The sequence below is a fragment of the Ambystoma mexicanum genome, chromosome 6q, assembly GCF_040938575.1.
Source record: "Ambystoma mexicanum isolate Mex_15411 chromosome 6q, UKY_AmexF1_1, whole genome shotgun sequence".
Taxonomy (NCBI): domain Eukaryota; kingdom Metazoa; phylum Chordata; class Amphibia; order Caudata; family Ambystomatidae; genus Ambystoma; species Ambystoma mexicanum.
In genome coordinates, this window is record NC_090937.1 from 928169368 (window position 1) to 928189790 (window position 20423).

Below are 20423 nucleotides of genomic sequence, written 5' to 3' on the forward strand. Positions count from 1 at the left end.
GTTGTTTCTAGCACAAAAACGGAGGAAGTTATGGACGTTTTAGTGGAGGTCGTTTATTTGGGATAGGCGAAAGAATGGAAAACGAGAATGCACTTTTAAAATGACAAAAAGGATTTCTTATACTAGAGGATGACTATGAATAGAATGAATACCACACAGGAACACAGCCACTTGATCAGAATGACTGCCTGCAGTGGTCCGTCTTCTTCAGATGAGAAAAGATCAGCGCAGAGATAGTTTTAACAATACTAGCACAGGAGGAAGATGGGAGGGATTGGATAGAGATTTCAGACAATTCAAAAATACTCATAACAATATCAGGTTCTGAAGACAAGATAGGATGGGTTTAAGATAGGGATTAACTAAGCAAGGTACATAGGCTAGTGACACAGTTCTATCTATAGATACTCACTAGGCATGTTTTAAATGGAACCATCAGGATTCAGGTCCGTCAAGATTCTGGTCAGGGAAGTGGATCGAGTTAGGAAAGACAGCTGGGCACATCAGACCGGATCTGCAATCAGCAAGATGCTCTGGTCACTGCACGGCACAGGACTGGACTGGATCTGCAATGCACTCTGGTCACAGCACGGCACAGGATTGGCTTGGATCTGCCCTTCTTGGTTATGATGAAAATTATTTTCTGCAGGTAAGCAGTACAGCGCAGCCCGGCTTTCTTTTGGTTCCCCTTAGGTTTGTGGGGTTCTGGTTCTGGAATTTGAGGCCTAGCTGAAAATGGCTCAGCTATACAATGGGCCTTTCTGCTTTGCCAAGTTTCTGGAGTCTGGAGCAAGGAAGATGTAGAGTTCTGTATCAGGATAGTGAGTGAATCTGTCTGTATGTATCTGCCCTTTGCTGTCTCTATTTATGCTATAATAAAGGGGGCGTGTGTGCTGGTTTAGCCTAAGCTCGACCCCTTTGACAGGTCATTGGTCAGAGTCTCCTCTGTGCCTTAATAGGAGGAGAGAAACAGGGTGTCACCTTTATGGTGTAGGTTTATGAGGCTTACAGTCCACCCCTAGCCTCTTGAACACAAATCTACTTTTGGCACAATCCATATTTACACCTGTGCAACCTCTATAACAATCGCATATACAGATTACATATTTTGTGTAGCAGCTACTCCTCAAAACCCCGTCGTTGTGGGATCTTGTGTCTGCTTTTCACCAAATTCTGCCCTTTTCATCAGGAACACAATGTCCAATTTATCATCAAATTTCTATAAGTGTGCGCGTATAACATGGGCATAAGTGTATAAAGTTTCATACTTCTAGCAGAAATACATTTCGTGTAAAATCACATTTTCTGCTGTTTCTTTCCAGAACATGTCACACGATTTTTCCGCTTCTTGAAATGTGCAGCCAAAATTTAGATTCACAAATATGTTACTTTTGTATTTTTGACAATTTTAAGTGGCAAGTTACAAGTCTTTAAACAAAATGTTATTTGTGAATGTTCAGCCACAAATGGTTGTTTAGCTCCACCCCTTGGTCTCTCCTTGGAGTCCAGGAACCCCCCCTGCTTGGGAATGTTCCTGCCAAGAGCCATTTACGACGGTCCTCACACTTCGCATTTCCTGCTTTGCAGCTGTTCATTGTTTCCTTCTCCGCTGCAGCCCAGGTTCTTCCCCCACCCTATAATTATCGCTTTGGTGTGATTTCCTTTTGGAGGGAAAGGCCTTGCCTCTGTGAGGAAAGCTGTTATTCCAGTTTGGTAGCTTTAGCCAGCTTATTTTACTGTTAATTCTGTTGCAGTTTCCCTTAGCATAAAACAAACTTGTGGGATCAGATCACAGCTAAATACTTATTCAAGACTTTAAACCGTGGGATCTAAACAATTACAAGGTGGGTTACTCTCAATAACAGGCCTCTTAGATTGCAAACATTTGATTACAGTTTGTACATGTTTAAAGTTCAGTCATGCAGGCTCCTGACAGCTGTCATTCAGGCAGCCCAGGGTACTGCACCCAGATTTTTGATAGGTTCCACAGGCAGGCAACATTTGCTGTGAAAATCTCTTTATGCCTTCAGCTTTCCAGGACCTGGCAAGTTCACAATGATTTTTTAAACTAAGTGAATTGTAGCACTCAGTAAGAATTTTGGATGTTTGAGGGTGTTTTGTACTGGCGTTCTGCAGTTTCAGCAACAAAGAAAAAGGATTTCAAGCAAGATTTTGGGGTTTCCTTTAGCAAAGCACTGCTTTTTCCTTCTGTGCTTCATTTTCACTTGTTGTGGAGCCCAGTGATATGTTTCAGGACTGAGATCTCTGTTCCACCACTGACAACATGGGTGGTAGATTAAGCCACCATCATTTTGTGCTTTGCAGAGCGCGATTTTCAGAGGTTTTGGCGCACACAAGGGTTTTGCGGCCATTTTACAATTTTTGCCACCATCAGAACACAGTTATGCCGCATTGCAGAGCAAATGTGGGCCAAAACATCCCACAGTGAACAATTAAAGGTATTTACTAAAAGTTACATTTCTTCCTCATTTAATTGCACTGAGGAAAGATTGGGAACTACTGATTTACTTTTTTCAAATACTACTGCTGTTTTCTGTGTTTGGACTGTGTTGCCACCCCAGTTTCTTCTTTTCGTATTACCTGATTGTTTGCCTCTTTTTCCTCAGCATTTACACACGTTTGTTCTTGCATCCCAATTTTCTAAGTTCCTAATAAAACACTTTTTTCCTTTTTCAGAACCAATGTATCTCTGCTAAAAAAAAACAGTATTTCTTCTGTTCTGCTTTGTTACTCACACATTCATTGCTACTACTTACATCCTCACTTCCTGGACTTTACTGATATGAGCGTACTTACAAGTGCATTGGAGTCCAGATTTCCTTGTTTGCAGTACCTAGTCCTATTTAGGTTGGAGGTGATAACCAGGTCTTCACTGTAGTCCCATTAGTCTCGAAAAAGTGTTCCTTACTTTAATAACTTAATATCGTCTTGGTATTCTTTTAGAATTGTGTCTAATATACAATCGTGTTTCTTAACAAAGTCGACCGCACCAAATGTTTCCATTTCCGTTTTTCATTTCTCTGCCTTCTACTTTTTTGTGCACCTTCTCTACATCCGCAACTCATTATTTGATGAGGTTTATAGACTATCCCTCGGTTCTCTCACTCCGCCTTTCCACCTCCACCCTTTGATCTTACTACTCTTCTTACTCCAGTTCTTAGTATCAATCTTACCTCTACGTCTATCTCTGTTATCTTCTCTTCCCTCCTTCCTCCTATGATGCCTCCTCGCTCCTACTACTCCTCCGCTACTGTTACTCCTTATCACTACTACCACCTCACCATTACTACCACTATCACTCACTACCACTGCCCTCTACCTCAGATGCGACTTCTACTTACTAACACTACCATCTGGTACTACCAACCATCACTTCCTACTCCCACTACCACTCTACTATTCCCAAAACTACTAGCACCTCCACTACCACTACTACTCAGCTACTCTATCTTTACTCCTCACACTCTCCACTCTCACACACAAATACCCGTTGTTTTCTAATAGCTTCTGCACTCTGGCCACTCTCTCCTCCTCTGGTCTTTCAGACGTCCTCCACCGCCTCCTGTCCTCACCCAACTAACCCACACCAAACCACTCTCACACACTTATCTAAATACCCCGCCCCTCCAAGCATTGACCACTTACCTTATCCAATAGCTTACCTTCCTGGAGGGCGTGTAACAGGAAAGCTATGGGGAGGGCTTAAAAGGGCTTTTAAGTCCAGCCGCCTCTTCATGCAGTCTAACTGTATTTTCAACTTGGCTTCCTGGGGCCTTTTATCAAATAATATCCCTGGCGGGTAAGTGGATTGTCCTGTCCTGGCTGCTACATCCCTGGATTTTGCATTCGCTGCCTCCTCCATCTCTTTGACCAGTGTGGTCACACTCACAGCATCCCGTGACGTAGTTTGGGACGGTGCTGCGCGGCCCCATCCTCCAAAGTCCCGCTCTCCGGCTCCTTGCTGTAGTCCTGCTGCTGGCGTCCCCACAGCCATCATGCCAGGTAAGGAGAGGTTGTGAGGGGGCCTACCCTCGCTCAGGCACCGGGGAAAGGAGTTGGGGTCCGGGCTCTTTCTCCCTAACAAAGCCTAACTTAGAAACGATTAACATTGTCACTGAACACTTCAATATACACAGTGTTGTGTGTCTTTCCACCAGGAGCATAAACAAAAAGATTGCTTCAGCTTGCCTGGCCCTTTTACTTTGGAGTCTTCTTTGACGTTGATCTGGTGTCTCTTGATGCCATTTTGAAGCATGTCTTCATGGAGCTGTTGTCTGATTTGCCTTTGTTGTGAGGTCTGCTGCTGTATTTGTGCTGTCTGGCCACATCAGCCTGTTCTCTGTTTTGCCATCGTTCTGGGGCCCCTGCTATCTTTGTACTGCCTCTCAGGCTGCATCATCCTGTTGTCTGGTTTGACTCTGTTCTGGTGTCTCCAAAAGTTGATTGTCTATTGGGTGGCAATTTGTCACTGGGGATGTGCACTCCTTAAGTGGCTTTATTTTCCCAGATTTCTTGTACTCATTTTTGGCATATATTTTACTTGTATTATGGTTGTTGTTAAGCACATGTTTAGCTTTTGCTATGGTTGTTTGAGCAAAATAGCTATGGTTGAGTGCTAAGTTTATCTGTGGAAGAGGTTGCAAAAGCAATTGGGGCTCAGTCAGGTAACCGAGCCCCGGTTCTGGATGGCATTCCGGCTGGCCTCTTTATGGAAGAAATTGAACTATGGGCGCCAGTGTTGACCCTGGCCTTTGTTAGGCAAAATCCTGTGCAGTTCCCTTGGGGAACACTGCAAAAAGATTAAGACTACAGGAGTAAGCAGTAAACCCAATTGGTAGCAATCCGTACCACCCAGATTTACCTGGTAGCTCTGGCTGAGCAGTCAGACTTCTCGCAAGAAGAGTTAGGCAGTATACAGAGGATGCACAATAGGGCTAAAAACGCAGTAGAGCAAGCAAACACTGACCAGAGCTTTGTATCAAAAGTATATAATTATTTATTTAACACACACTTTAGAAAATACACTAGCACTATTCATCAAAGCAAGTTCAAAACACAATCAGAAAAGTATACACACCTCCCTTAAGAATTATTAGACAAGTCTAAGTCAAAACACCACTTTTTGTCAAAACAGAGGTGAGCGCGTAACCTAGATGGCACTCCAATAATTAAATAAAAGGGAGAGAAAAAGGCAGGTCATAAAAATAAAACAGTTCCCATCACTTTTAAGAGACCAAAACAAGTTAACGAAGGCAGAGTCTACTGTAGAGCAAAAGTTCATAGGCCAGGCCCACTTTAAATGGAGCAAGGTGAAATGTGCCCAAGATCACACAGTTGAGAAATGCATTCAACTCTTTGTAGAAATGTTCAAAAGAGGTTGGGGTGTTTCAAAAGGTAAAGTTAGAAGGTCTGGGGGCCAACCCAGTTGGAAAGCATAGGATTTAAGGGTCACCTTTAGCAAACCGTAGAAAGGGAGGCCAGGTGGAACACAGTACCTTTAAAGTGGAGGAAGCTCCAGCGGTGGCAGTTGTTCCTGGCAGCGGGTGCAGTTCATGGTTTCGACCAGGGGAAGAGATGATCTCGTCGAGGAGGAAACTTGGAGTCGTTGCACTGCCCAGGGAAGAAACCAGCCGTGGAGTTCGTCGGTTAAAAGGTGCGTTCCTGGTATTCGCGGTCACAGTGGTGAAGCTTGGCTATCCGGCCGGCCGGGGTGCTTGGCACGGGCGATTCGACCAAGAGACGTCCTGGAAGGCGAAATGGCGTACTGGTTGATCCCACCAGCTCAGAGAAAGAAGACTCTTTCAGCAGAAGATCTTCTCTTGTCGTCAGGAAAGTGGTGAGGTTGTTGCAGCAGGGCTCCAATGGTGGTGTCGTCGTTGCAGATGGCTCAGCTTCTCCCCTCTTTGGATTTCTTTAGGTACTGTGGCGACTTCTGAAGTTCCAGTCTCAAAAGCCCTGCTTTTATGTAGAAAAACCCCATTCAACAGCCTGGCTGTCACTCATACATGCTACTGGGCCAATCGGAACAGAGTGCGACTTGAGTTGCTAAGGCAACGCAGTCCAAGATGCCAATTCCCCCACCCACACATCCTGTGGAACCCAGACAGAGTGGCAACAGTTGAAGGGCTTCTGTGGAGAAGCCCGCCAAAAAGTGGAACAAAGGGCCCGACCTTGGTTGGAGTTACAGAGACGGACACGAATGCCATTTTAGAAAAGAGTTCTGGCAAAAAGACCCAACCGGTGATTTAATATTAAATAAATAAACCAGCGGTATCTTTAACATTGCACCAAAAAGTGGTGCGTTTAAAATCAATGGGAAAATCCCATAGGAAATATTCCGGTGGAATATTTTGCGTGGTAACCACTGCCACCAGCCAGAAACTCGACAAGGGGGGACTGGACAGTGCCCCCTTGGAAACAGACGCAGGGGCAATCGAATGAACCCCTTCCAGTACTTCCACAATATGATGGTTTGTACTGGTTCTGTTCACAATTTTAGACTAGTAAAGCCAATTGTGACTTTATATGCCCTGGGAGACAGTAGTCAGTTCCAGGGTATGGAGTCTATGTTTGGGGGTCACTATGACACCCCTGTGTTACTGCACTGAGGGTGCTGTGTAACACACATATTAAAACAGATGATACCCTATGGAGTAAAAGACCCCATAGCCCATAAGCACACAAAAAGTCAAAGACATATCTCAAATCATGCCTAAGAGAGGGAGGAAAAGAGTCTCCCTCTTAGCAGGAGAAAAAAACAAACCCCAAAAATCCAGCAGAGCTGCTGGGGGACTCACTAGGTTTGGGTAATTAGCCTTATAAGATAATTCTCCCTAACATCCTTTAACGCCTGTTTGAGCTTAGGGCACTATCCACCCTCATGGAAATCAGCAACTATTTTTCCTATTTTTAAAAAGGGAGATGTAACCTCGCCTGCATCATATCACCCCATATCTTTACTGGATACATCATTTGAAATGTTTGGTCAGGTCTTACTGGGACACATAGAGAGTTGGCTGACAGAGGGGGCAATCTTGATCGATATCCAGTTTGGTTTTCGCCCCTGTTTGGGAACATTGGAGCAGGTATTGAATCTGTATCTTCTGGTGTCCAATTATGTTTTTTGTACAGGCAAATTGGTTTATCTAGCCTTCATGGACTTAAGCACAGCATTCGACAAAGTTGATCGTTCAAAATTATGGGCTGTGCTTGAGTCCATGGGCTGTTCTGCGGCTATCCTGGGGGCATTGCGGGAGCTACATACAGACAATAGAGCAAATGTTCGATTTGGACCTGTAGGAAGGTGCACTGAGTTTTTCAACATATGGTTGGGGGTCCGTCATGGTGTGTGCTCCCCCCCATACTCTTTATGTTATATATAAATGGTTTATTGCAGGCCCTGCTGAATACTGGTGCAGAATTTTTGACCCTGGGGGGCAGGCCCTTTCCAGTTTTAGCATATGCCGATGACACAGTGCTTATGGCCAGAACCCCCAGGGCCCTAGACCTTTTGGTCGATGCCTGTGCTTCTTTTATGAAGGGTTGTAAAGGGGGAAGGAAGCTTATTAAGATGCGTCCTATAGTTTGCTGTGGGGAAGTTATTCCAAGAGTTGCTGAATATGACTATTTGGGGTTAAGGTTTTCCGAGATCCTGATGGGCAGTGCTCATTTGAAAAAACAGTCCCTGAAAATGAGCCAGTATTTGGGGGGCCTACATCGCTTTTTAGCAAGGTGTAAGGGACAGCACATGCAATCAGCTCTCAAGGAGGTTACCTCGCAAATTAAAGCAGCTACCCAATACGGAGTAGCATTCTGGGATTATTGCAAGCCTAGTGACCTACAGCGCAAGGAGAACTGGTTCTTTTAAAATCTCTTGGGGCTCCCAGCTTCCTCATCATGCGCCTCAGTCCATAGGGAACGGGGCATGGTTTTCTGGGAGGATGATTGGGTTGCTGCCCCGAGTGAGCTATGGCTGAGTATCTGGGGAAACAAGAATGCAACTTTATGTCACTTTATCATAAGCAATATGCTGAACAGAGATAGGTGGACTAAATTTCCATGGCTAAGGACAGTCAAGGACCTTTCGGGTCAGTGTGATGTTCCTGTTCAGTTTGCCCTGGTGGCAGTGTTGTTGCCAGCAGACGTAAGATCACTAAAGGAGGTAGTGACCCGAGGAATTGTTGCTAAGCGTGCCCTGGTAGCACGGGTGACCCATGCTGATAGCATGGGCGATGAAGAGGGCTGACAATAATCACCGGGAAGCCTTACTTGAGCAACAACCGGTATTGAAAAGAAAAGATAATGACAAATTGGTGTTTGTGAACACGTATAGCAATCTGTCAAATCGGATCAGGAAAATCATATACCGAAACTGGACAATTATGGAGAAAGGAAAAAGCCCACTGGAAAAACTGCTAATAGCTTTCCGAAGAAGTAAGACTGTGAAGGACCAAATAATGCGCAATGACATAACAAAACAACATAAATTTCAACCAACACTGACAGAGAGTTAGGGAATGAGAATACTAGAGGGACATGTACCTTGCGGCAGTTGTAAGTGCTGCTCTCAAACTAAGAAATCAACTCAAATAGATCTTGGACTGAGAAATGAGTGGAGACAGAAAACACTAACTAACTGCAATTCCAAATTTGTGGTATATGTGATATGGTGTCCCTGCAAAAAAATCTATATAGGGAAGACTGAAAGAAAAAGAAAAAACAGGATAACGGAACATAAGAGGCTGCATAAGGAACAGAATTCATTCTGCCCCTATGGTAGGACATTTCGTTGAAATGATCCATAAGGCAGAAGAATTAAAGTGGTCGGTGGTTTACAAGGTGAAAGAGAGTAATGATATGAACATCGACAGGAAGAAATTATTAACAAAAGAAAAAGAACTAATTTTTTTAACAAAATGCTGTGAGACGGTCTCAATGAAAAAATCGAGTGATACAAAATGAAGTTATGCTACCACTTGAACTGGATATAAATTTGCATCAAAATCGTATAGTGTTGTCCAAAAAGCGATGAGGAAATACGATTGAAATTAACGTGTTCAGCTTTGTAGCTGAACACAACATTTACATGTTGAAAAAAGCATAGAGAAACATATGTGAAACACAATTTTGATGGGTCAGGAAATTAGATCCTTGTCTGTGGTGCAGGAAAGGCAGTACCAAAGAAGAAAGAAATAAATACGGAGTAACGAAGGCAAGAAAAAAAAAAAAAAAGAAAAAAAAGACCTGTAATTCCAGAATGATGACGTGACGGAATATCATTGGATAGATGGAACCGCGCCTATCTACAACAATGTAGAAAAGAACATGGAAATGGACACAAGCCGGAAGGAGGAACCGACTGTGACACGGGCAACAACATCCGGGTATGTGAACAGAGACGACTGAAGTCAGAAGAAGCGAGAGAACGCCGACAGCAACCCGCGAGGCAGATGGATCAAGCCCTTTAGCTAGAAGGTAAGCGAAACATCCGAGACAGCGAATGTAAGACTGTAGGGGGGAGATATAACAGAGCGGAATGTCTCTATTTCTAAAGACATGTCCCGTGAGTTAGCTATAAGAGATATTGGCGCTGAGTACACCAAGAAGCCGTTTAAAGATCACGCGGGCGGAATGTTTCAATTTTTAAAGATGCACCTTTTGTTTAGAACACTAAGAAGCCGTGTATAGATCACGTGGGAACCCGGGACGACCGAGGTCGTAACCATTGCAGCTAAAAGAGGCATTCATCTCGTACAAAGATCACCGAAGGGTCGGGATAAGCTGGTAACAGCACACATGGCGGACTCTAACATGGGAAGTCCTAATTAAGGTACATACCATAGAACTAAGTGTAACACCAGCTAATACTTATTATACATAGGATATGTAGTACCAGTCTAACCAGGAATAACTGCAAGTGACATTTCTGTATTGATAGATGTTGCAAAAGGTGAACCCAAAAAGGCAGTACACAAGTGTTGAGAATTAGGAAGCACCTAGAGATAGATACCTGGATGGATGTAAATAAACAACCTGCAGATAAAAGCCAGAAGGTCAAATGCCCCTTTTTTTTAAGAACAGGGGAATTACGGTAAAAAATAGAGAGGGTAAGTCACTAGAAAAACGGTAAACCACCTTATGAAAAGATGTCGTGTCGTGAAAATGTCCTTTACCAAGTTGTGCATGTCTAGTACTGAAGAATTGGAAGAATATATTCTCTCATGATAAATTGTATACCCCGAATGTAGGAATAAGACTGCATAGAAGTTAGGTTAATAATTAAATCCATTCTTCATACACTTGCTTCTCGCAGATACCTTCTTGTGGAATTCTGGCCCAGAAATGAAACAAATGTGAACCGAACACATGAGCCTTGACCAAGAAGTATAAAGAATACAAGAAGACCGAATGGTCACTACATAACAGACTGTTGCTATACAAAAATTAACCCCTGAAGAATTTCCTGAAATTATGAGAACTGATAAAGGAAAGAAACATGTTGGGTAGTGTGGATTGTAGAATGAAAGGATGTATGAATGACATAAGTGTGAATGAGTAGAGCACGTTTTTTATGGGGAAGTTAGAGTACCCAGTGAAGAAAGGAGAAGATATAAAAAGTAAATGAAAAACTGAAAAATTTGTCTTCTACCGATGAACTATTTAATAACAGAGATAGGTATTAGAAAATAGAATGTTATGTAGAAATTGTCTGTGACCAATGATACCAAAAATAGTGGCAAATGTGTAATAATTTAACTTAGACAAAAGTGCAAGATGCTGTCTTTTGTTGAGATAATTGTGAATGTATTTGTTAGTGGTGTTTTTATTGAGAGTAAATAAATTGATATTTTTGATAAAAAAAACTGTTTGGAATAAGTATGTTGTAATTTAATGAGTTACCATGCAGGACTGAGTTAGAAGAAGGTACTGGAGAAGCAAGGGACCCTTTAAGCATTAGTGTGGTATGTTTAGTGGTTTTGACGTTTTGAGGGTTGTCTTAAAGAGGTCCAGATAAATATTCCCTCTAGTCTCTTAAAGTTTTCCCATGCTGATAGCTACCACAAGCTCCTAAGTGGGATTTTGAGTTTACATCCGTGTCTTGTTTGGGCTGGGAAGAAGCACCACTGTTGGCCGATTACTAGGGCCAGATTTGACTGCTTAGTGCTGAGAGGAAATACTGCCAAATGGCCCGGTTATCCAGATGACCCTAGTTGTCTTGTGTGTGACAGAGAATTTGAGACATTTTATTTTATTTTGCCCAGGCTATCGTAAGATAAGGAAACAAACATTATTACAGATTTTTACAAATTACGGATATACGTCAGTACAGACCTGCTATGATGTTCCTATTGTCAACAGGAACTGAACTGACGACACAGGCCCTTTTGTCATACTTGAAGGCTCCTATGTATACAAGAAAGGGTTTTTACGGGGATAGGATGCTGTTTTAAAAATGTGTCAGTGTGATTTTTTTTAAGTCTGCGTTTTTGATCCTTATGAACATGTTGGTGTAAGTTTTATTCATTATGTATATTATGTTTGTTTTTATGCTATGTCGTGTGCTTGTTTGATGGATGTCTTTTTTTCATCCGAATAAATCTATTACAACTAAGTTTATCGACCAGGGGTGCCACTTCAGCAACTTTAAATTAAGCAAAATGAGCGTGAGTTCTAATTTTATCCACCAGGTATGCCATTATAGCAACTTTCAACCAACCATTAGATTTATCGTGAAAGGTTGCTCCTGTTCGACCCCTTTGGAGCCCTCTAGGCAGTTCCCCCTTAACTTCTATAGTGGACAAACAGATACACTTTCAAAAATATATATTAGAGAACAAATGAACACAAGTGCAATTTAGATGTCCAGTGTGTCTTAAATTTGGATATACTAGCATTTAACTTGTATCTAGGATCTCCTAGTTTCTGAGTAATAACAAGGAAGCTGGGGCGCCAGGAATCAGGATTGCTATTGTGGTAAAGTGGTAAAGCCGGAATTGGAATCTGAGATCATACGTTATGTATTTGACAAGAGTATAGTCTGCATTGCAAAGCTTGTTTAACATGAATGCTATATGGCAAGGATTGGCTATAGCCCTATGCTCTGTGTATCTCAATTAAGCACTCGAGGCAGCTGCATTAATTATAATTTCTTTGTTAAATGCATTGGCTGGAATTTAGCTTTTTTCTTAGGATTCTGGAAGATAAAGCGCTCTCTGGTGCAGAGAAAAGAAGTGGTTTGCTGAGTTTTGCACAGTATGGGAGATTTCTGATTAGAACATAAGCCATCTCTGACCCAACATGCTCTCTTAGTGACAATTGTCTGCCTTACTGTAATTTCACTCCTTAGTGCCCCGCTGTAGTTTTACTCCCTCGTCTCCCACTGTAATGTGTGCCCTACTGTAATGTTGACACCTGGTGTCCCACCATAAGTGTGCCGTGCAGCAACATTTGCATCCCAACTTCCCACTGTAATGTATGCCCTGCTGTAACTTTGCTCCTTGCTGTCCAACCTTAATAGGTGCCCTACTGTGCTTTTATCCCTGGTGTCCCGCCGTAATGTGTGCCATACTGTTATTTGCTCCCTGCACACCACAGTAATGCGCCCTACTAGAATTGTGCTTACTGGATTCTCACTGTAATGTGTGGCCTACATTATTCTGCTGCCTGATGTTCCACCCCCCTGTAACATTGCCCCCTGGTGTCCCTCTACAATTGTGCAACTTGATGTCCCACCTTAACATGTCCCCTAATATAATTGTGCCCCCTGCGGTTCGACCTTACAATCTGTGCCATACTGTAATTTTGCTCACTGGTGTCCGCAATTTGGCCCAATAAAACTTTGCTTCCCAGGATCCATTGTAATGTGTTCCCTAGTGTAATTTTGCTCCCTACTGTAGTTTGCTCCCTGGTGCCCCATAGTAACTCTGGACTCTGATGCCCCTCTGCATTCTGTGCTACACAGTGCTCCCTGATGTCCGAGCTCAGTTTGTGCTAACTTTCCCACACTAATATTCTCAATTTGTAAACTCAAACACATACAATAACAACATCCCTCCCAAAAGACATCAAACAATGGAACACTGCACCTCTCTAACCAATATTCATACCAAAGCCCGAGCCGATGTATACTAGCACAACAGGCCATAAGGCTTGCCTCTGGTCATAACACAGAACACATACAAACACCTGCACACAGAGCTCAGGGTATTTCCAGTGTGCAGGCACCTACACAACATCAAAGTTATATTGCATTTTGTGAATAGACAAAGCAGGTGATTACGCTCCATGTATTGGCCAGCGGTAATGTGTGCTGGGCTGTGCTGCAAGACTAACCCAGAAAAAAGACACTGCGCCCAGTGGCAGTATGGCTAAACGTAAAAAAGAGGGGTATTTTTAGAATGAGTTGGCCATGCTACCATTGGTATTTTAAGGCTTACTGCTGTCTTTTGAGCGGTATAGATATGTTTTTGTGAAAATACCACAAATAATGTGTCAATATTTAGCACTGGTGTTTTCTGTGTTCTATGCATCCAAAGGTTACCCATATCCCATCAGAGATGTTTTTTTAATCTAGCCACACCTAGGGCTTTGCTAATGATCTATTTCTAACCACTGATGACTCATACAGACTCCACCAGCCAAGTGACAACACTGACCTTTCTTCATTGATGAACAGTCTCACACTAACACCACAGCTCTGCATAAAATGCCACAGCCTGATGATCACACCGAGCCAACAGGCCATACTCACCATCGACAATGGCATCTTGAGCAACATCACTGTTTGGCAAGGTCCCATTTGGCAACATCGCATCCCCGAGCAGCTCTTGCCTCCCACTGGAGCAGCAGACAGGGTCAAAAGACCATGAAAATAGCTAACTCTAGACTTTACAGCTGCTACCTATACTAACATAACATTACAACCACAGACATAATGTGTGTGCCCCGATCACTTGAGAAACGTCTCCAAATCAAATGTTTTTTTTTTGTTGAAACTTTATTTTAAGATTATAACAGTAACAAAAACGAAGCATTTAAAGAAACAACAATATTCCAAAAACAAATTAGCTCACAGCATGTAACTTGTACATATTTACAAAACCTCCCCCTCCCCCCACCCACAGCCAGGGTTTACATCAAATCATCAATTAGAAATCAATACATTGCGAGGAATCTACCCCATATTCTCTAAAATACAATACGTTTCCTGTTCCTACGAAATATAACCCTTTCCATCTCAGCCATATCATGCATTTCATCAATCCAAACCTCAATCAGAACAGGATTTGTTGTCTTCCACCCTCTCAAAATAATTTTCTTCCCTACCAACGCACCTCGATACACCCATTTCCTTTGAGATAATGATAAATCCTCCAAAAGAACGTCGCTACCGAGAATCAAAGTCTTAAAATCAAAGTTTATTTTGTCACCCAACACTGCATCACAAAGCCTACCAAATTCAAACCAAAAGCTCTGCACTCTGGTGCACGTCCAAAGCATATGCTCAAATGTACCCATATCATGAACACACGACCAACAATCTGAGTTGTCTGAAATCCCTCTACTGAACAGCCTTTCAGGAGTCCAGTATACTCTATTAATGATTTTAATCTGTCGGGACCTCTCCACTAAGCTTATAGAGCATAGTCTTGTATTAGCACAAATACGTAACCAATGATTTTCTTCAATAGCACTCCCAATCTTTCTACTCCATTCCTCCCTCAACAAAGCATTGCTTACAAACTTTCCTGCAATCAAACCATAGACTCAACTCACCTGACCACCTCCACCTACTTTAGATTTCTGCCATAACAAGGTAATATCTAGACTTTGCTCTAAGTCAATATCTCCAACAGCTCTTCGGATTTTACGGTAATCACTTGCACAGAAACGTGAAATATTGAATTTTGAAAGCAATGCCCTTGCAGTCAACCAATTTCCATTCTCAAAGAGGTCGCTCACCCATTGCTCCCGCCAGAAACCATTCCGACCAAAACAAGGTTTTCCCATCACATCTAATACCTGGGTTCAACCAAATTGAAGCATTAGGATCTTTCAAGGCATCATACCCCAAACAGTCATTCAGACTCATTCATGAACTATGCAGGCATTTCGTCAAAGGGTCAACCACACCCGGTAATTTTGATACAGTTGTCAACTGAGCTCTAGGGAGTAAAGGACCAAAATGACTACTCTCAGCACACAGCCATTCATCTGGATTTGGCTTCATAAATTATATTAATGTTTGCGACATATAAACCAAGTGGTAAGATCTATAATTTGGTACACCCAGGCCACCCTTTTCCAGGGGCAATTGTAACTTACATAGCTTCAACCTCGGCATTGTATGGTCCCATACAAATCCCTGTTTTAGCCTATCCAATTCCTCCCAAAATGTCTTTCCAATATCTAGGGGAATCATGCTAAGTACATAATTAATTCTTGGTGTGGAGACCATTTTCAGTGCGTTAACTTTCCCCCACAAGGACAAATGTAAAGCACACCATCTCTCTGAATCAAACGTATGCAGTACAGACCATATTCATGTTATCCGTTACATATTCACATATATTCGGTAAGATCCAAACACCTAAGTACTGTAATTTACTTGTACACCATTTAAATCCCCACTGTGTAACAAAGTTCTTATCACAAAACGGTGCCAATGGTAGTACTTCTGACTTGGACCAATGTATTTTATAACCTGAGAGTCGATTATAGTTTGTCAAGAGTTGGAATTGAAAACTGAAGATTTTTCAGGACCAACAGCAAGTCGTCTGCATAAAACCACACCTTTTGTTGTACACCCCAACAGCTCACACCCTGTAAATTTTCCTCCAGCCATAGCGCCATCGCCAGAGGTGCAATACTAATGCCAAAAAGCAAAGGGGAGAGGGGACATCCCTGTCTCGTTCCTCTCTCCAATTTAAATGTTCCAGTCCTTAGACCATTAGTATTCACGTCAGCCATTGGTTTGTTGTAAAGAAGTTTAATCCAGGAAATATAATTTGGACCAATTCCCATCTTCTCCAGGACCTTGAACAAGAATTGCCAGTTCACCCTGTCAAAGGCTTTTTCTGCATCTAGGGAAAGAACTGCAGTGTCTTCCGTTGGCTCACTAGCAACAGAAACAGTGCGCAATAGTTTCCTTATGTTGCTTGCGGTATTCCTCTCCTTTACGAAACCCGATTGATCAGGATGAATCAATTTTGGCAATACATTTTCTAATTTCAGAGCCAGAAGTATGGCCAATATTTTGTTATCGACGTTGAGCAAACTAATTGGCCTGTAACTGGATGTCAAAGTCTCATCTTTTCCCTTTTTCAAGAACACTGATAACATAGCATGTCGTGTAGTAGGCGGAAGTAAACCATTCAAGTGGGATGATTTGAACATGTCCAACAAGAGAGACAAAGCAGAGTTAGGCAGCCACTTGTAAAACTCAACTGGTAGACCATCCGGTCCAGGAGACTTTCCCGTTCAGTTTACTGATTGCTTTTTTCACCTCATCCAATGATATATCTTCATCTAAGGAAACTGATTCCACTCTCGTAACTGTTGGAATCGGTAATCCCGACAGGAACCCACCATCATCTGAGGAAATATATGTTTCGTTTTTGTACAGATCTGAATAAAAATTCTGGAAAACCTTGTTGATTTCTTTAGGTCTGAAAGTAATCTGGCTAGCTTGTCCTCGTATGGAAGTAATAGATCTTTCCGACTCCCTCTTTCTCAGTCTAAATGCCAACCAACAGTCACATTTTTCCCCTTTCTCAAAATATGTACATTTCTGTTGAAACATTTTTTTGTCTGCTTCATCTGAAATCAGGTTTCTCAATTCCAGACGCAAGTGTTTAAGTTTTCGAAACAAAATTGAATTTCCAGGATTAAACATCAAATCTTTAGTGATGTCCTTAATACTTGTCTCCAATTCCCGATGTCTACAATCTGATCTCATCTTCAATCCACTTGCCAAACTGATGAGCATACCCCGCACTGTACATTTAAAGGCTTCCCAGACCATGTTAGGACAGACTTCCCCTGTGCAATTCTCTTTCACAAAGTAATCTATTTCTATGGCCATTTTCTCCATGCCCTTTTCATTGTCCAAAACCATAGTGCCCATCCGCCATGTATAGTTTTTGTTGAAAGCGAAGTCAAGCTTCATATCCATGATGACGTGAGCATGATCTGACAATACAATATTTCCAATATTGGAATTTAAGTAATTTTCAGTAATCCTTCCGGAAGTCAGCAACATATACAGCCTCTGGTCATAACAAAGAACACATACATGTCATATGTGCCCCTGAATAAAAGGTGGTAATCCCTGGTCATTGAATTCTCAACACTCCACACATCCGTTAAATTGTGTTCCATTAAAAGGTCCCTCAGAGCTTTAGAGTGTATGTTAGTTGGCCTGCCAAATCTCAAGCTGGAACTATCCACATTCTGATCAAGAACTGCATTAAAATCTGCACCCAGGACAATATTTCTTGATCCCAGATCTTGAATAATTTGAGCCACCTTCCTAAAAAAGGAGCCGTCATCAACCGTAGGTGCATAAATATTACAGAAATATTACAGAAAATTACTTCAGTACCTTGAATATTAGTCAGTATGGCAACAATCCTACCATCTTTGTCTTCAAATTCTTTTAAAACGTTTATAGGGGCATTTTTTATAATCAAGATCGCTACACCCCTAGATCTTGAGTTGAACATTGATCCATACACTCTTCCAACCTATCCCTTCTTTAGAACATCAAGTTCTTCCTTAACTAGATGCATCTCTTGTAGAAGACACATATCACCTTTCAAACCATTTAGATAAGACATAACCTTTTTCCTTTTTCGCAAATTATTTAAACCATTCACATTCAAGGTAAATGTTCTCAAGAGCCCATCCATTCTGAATATTAAACCTAGCCTAGGTTTCCAGGTCTGTAGAGAACCAACAACTAGGTCTAAAACCTCAATAAAATAATGAGACGTGAACCCCACACCCCCAACCCCAATGTAGATGCAAAGCACAAAGAAAAGTGTAAAATATTTGTTCGTATACCACATATCCAGATGTCCGGCGCCCTGGACACCTCTCCTTAATTTATCTGAACTCCTAAACACCTTAGAAATCAATATACCAAACTCATATCAAAAGTCATTCTCCAACTCAAATGTTGAAGGAGCTTTTTCAACAGCACGCTATAAATTAAAGCATCTAGATGAAATGACACGATTATATCGAGCCCTATGTGTCCCTTCTAATGAAAAAGCTCAGTACAAACACGAACACGGAGAAATGTAAAATAGGTGAACTGAGATATAATACCTGAAATAAGCAAGATATGTAATAGGTTTGCAGGCAATACACATACTGAATGTTCAAATAACAGTTGCAGCATGTGTTAAATTGTCATTTCAGACTTTCTGCCTCATCACGAGTTTGGCGCTAACCCTTAAATGTAGTGGTAACGCTATTACCGCCACTCACAGACTTGGCAGATTTACCCCCAGCTCTCAGGCCACGATTTTGCCTATTTTCGGTGCTATTACTGCGGGCGGTAATACCACCGGCGGTAATAGCGCTGAACATTCCCCATTGGGCCCAATGGGGAATGGGAAATTCCCAAATGGGCCCAATGGGGAGTGGGGATTTACCGTTCTGCCAAACCCGTGATCCGGCGCTGATAGCACCGGGGGGGTTTGGCAGTAGGGCTAATAGCCTGTTAGCGCCCCACTCATGATGAGGCCTCTTAGTGTTAGTTCAAGTTAAATATTTTGGTAGCTTTTTAAAGTATGACGCAGTTTTAAAAGGTAGAGAAATCAGTGCAGACCTGAAGAGAATTACTAGTGTTCTAAAAATAACGCGTGTTTTCTGTGTTTTGAAGCATGGGAAGAATGGGATATTCTGCATCGCCTGGAGTCATAAGGATTCTAAACGAATTGCTACATGTAGCGGTGATGGATTCTGGTGAGTACCATATGCTATGAAATGTGTTTAAAGACATGTACACCTGCACTCAGATTATTACCGCTTCACTCTTCATGCATTTGCCACTTTGAAAGATGCTGCAATTATTGGGGATATCAATACTATGTTTTGGTTTCCAATACTGATGCCTCTACAATGAAATTCTTTGTTGCCACCTACTGTTTTATTTGTCCAAACTCCATTTACACATCCAGAGACATGGCTATTAGTCCCGAGTGGAGATGATCACTGATCATGAAACGGTAGGTTGGCACCATGTTTTGAGGGTAGGCTTAACCTGTGGCAAGGTCAATTCGGAGTTATTTGCTTCTTTAATTAGGCATTGGTGTCACAACTTGGTTTGTCCCTCGATGATGTTCAGCTATGTAGACTTAAAAATGTGTCATTTTCTTTAAATTATTTCTCATTTTGAAAATGTATTGTATTTATTTATTTCATCGGTTTCCTAGATTGGGTGTTAGTTGCATCCCGTGGAATGCCACAGTTCATTAGAGAGTGTGAAAGAAGGCTGGCTTACCAAAATGGCGTGTGGAGGATAAGGGAGTGGAATGGGAACTGTGGGAGTAAGATCAGGAAGGATCATTGTTCTTCTTTACATAGCCAGTGGGGAAGAGGGCTTTGGGCAATTGGAGCCTTGACTGTAAATCAACAGCCATTGGAGCATCATGCAATGGGAAGCAGCATGGATTCCAGTGGTCTGAGGTTCTTAGAAGCTCAGTTTCTTCCAAATATTTGTCTAGACCAGGCGAATAATACTAATCAAATAGATAGGTGCTCACAAAACATAAGGACTGCTAAGGAATTGTCCATGTGGATTATTGAATCTGATTTTCAACCAATTGGCAATGTGTATCTAGAGGTAACTGTTGAAAGCTTCACACACAAAGCATCCATGTTAAAACATTGGATTTAATTAATATGTAATGTTAATTTGACAACAGAGAAGTTCCACACATTGCATTAAAACTTATAAAAGAATTAATGGTGAAAAAGTAAATGGGTTGATAGAGATTGGGGGGGCGAGTCATGAGGAGGAGGCCTCTCTCGCAAGAAAATGGCTACATGGTTACTTACGTATGATATGGCATTTGTAACGCGCCTATACACAAGTGTTTCAAGGCGCGACGAGGCGGGGGGGAACAAGGGGAGAACAGACAACGATCCTACTAGGCCAGGTGTCATTCAGATCACGCAAGTGCAAGGGTAGGGGGACTGGGAAAAGTGCAAGGGGAAGGGGAGAGGGGAAGAGCAGTACATGCTTAGTAGAATACAAGATAAGTAATAGGGCCAGCTGGTGGCAAGTGCAAGGAGAGTGCAGTACATGGTTAGTAGAATACAAGATAAATAATAGGGCCAGCTGGTGGCAAGTGTAAGGTAAGTGCCGGGAGAAGAGGCTGTAGGATACAGAG

At 42.1% G+C, this 20423-nt stretch overlaps 1 protein-coding gene across 3 annotated transcripts in view; it reads left to right on the top strand.

Moving 5' to 3' along the window:
• The window catches only part of WDR17 (WD repeat domain 17), a 2439098-nt gene that overhangs the window by 849356 nt on the left and 1569319 nt on the right, over window positions 1–20423 (top strand). For all 3 annotated transcript variants that reach the window (XM_069631441.1, XM_069631439.1, XM_069631440.1), the window contains one exon: window positions 18911–18993. In XM_069631441.1, coding sequence (XP_069487542.1) covers window positions 18911–18993 — 83 coding nt within the window. The remainder of the gene's footprint in view (window positions 1–18910; window positions 18994–20423) is intronic.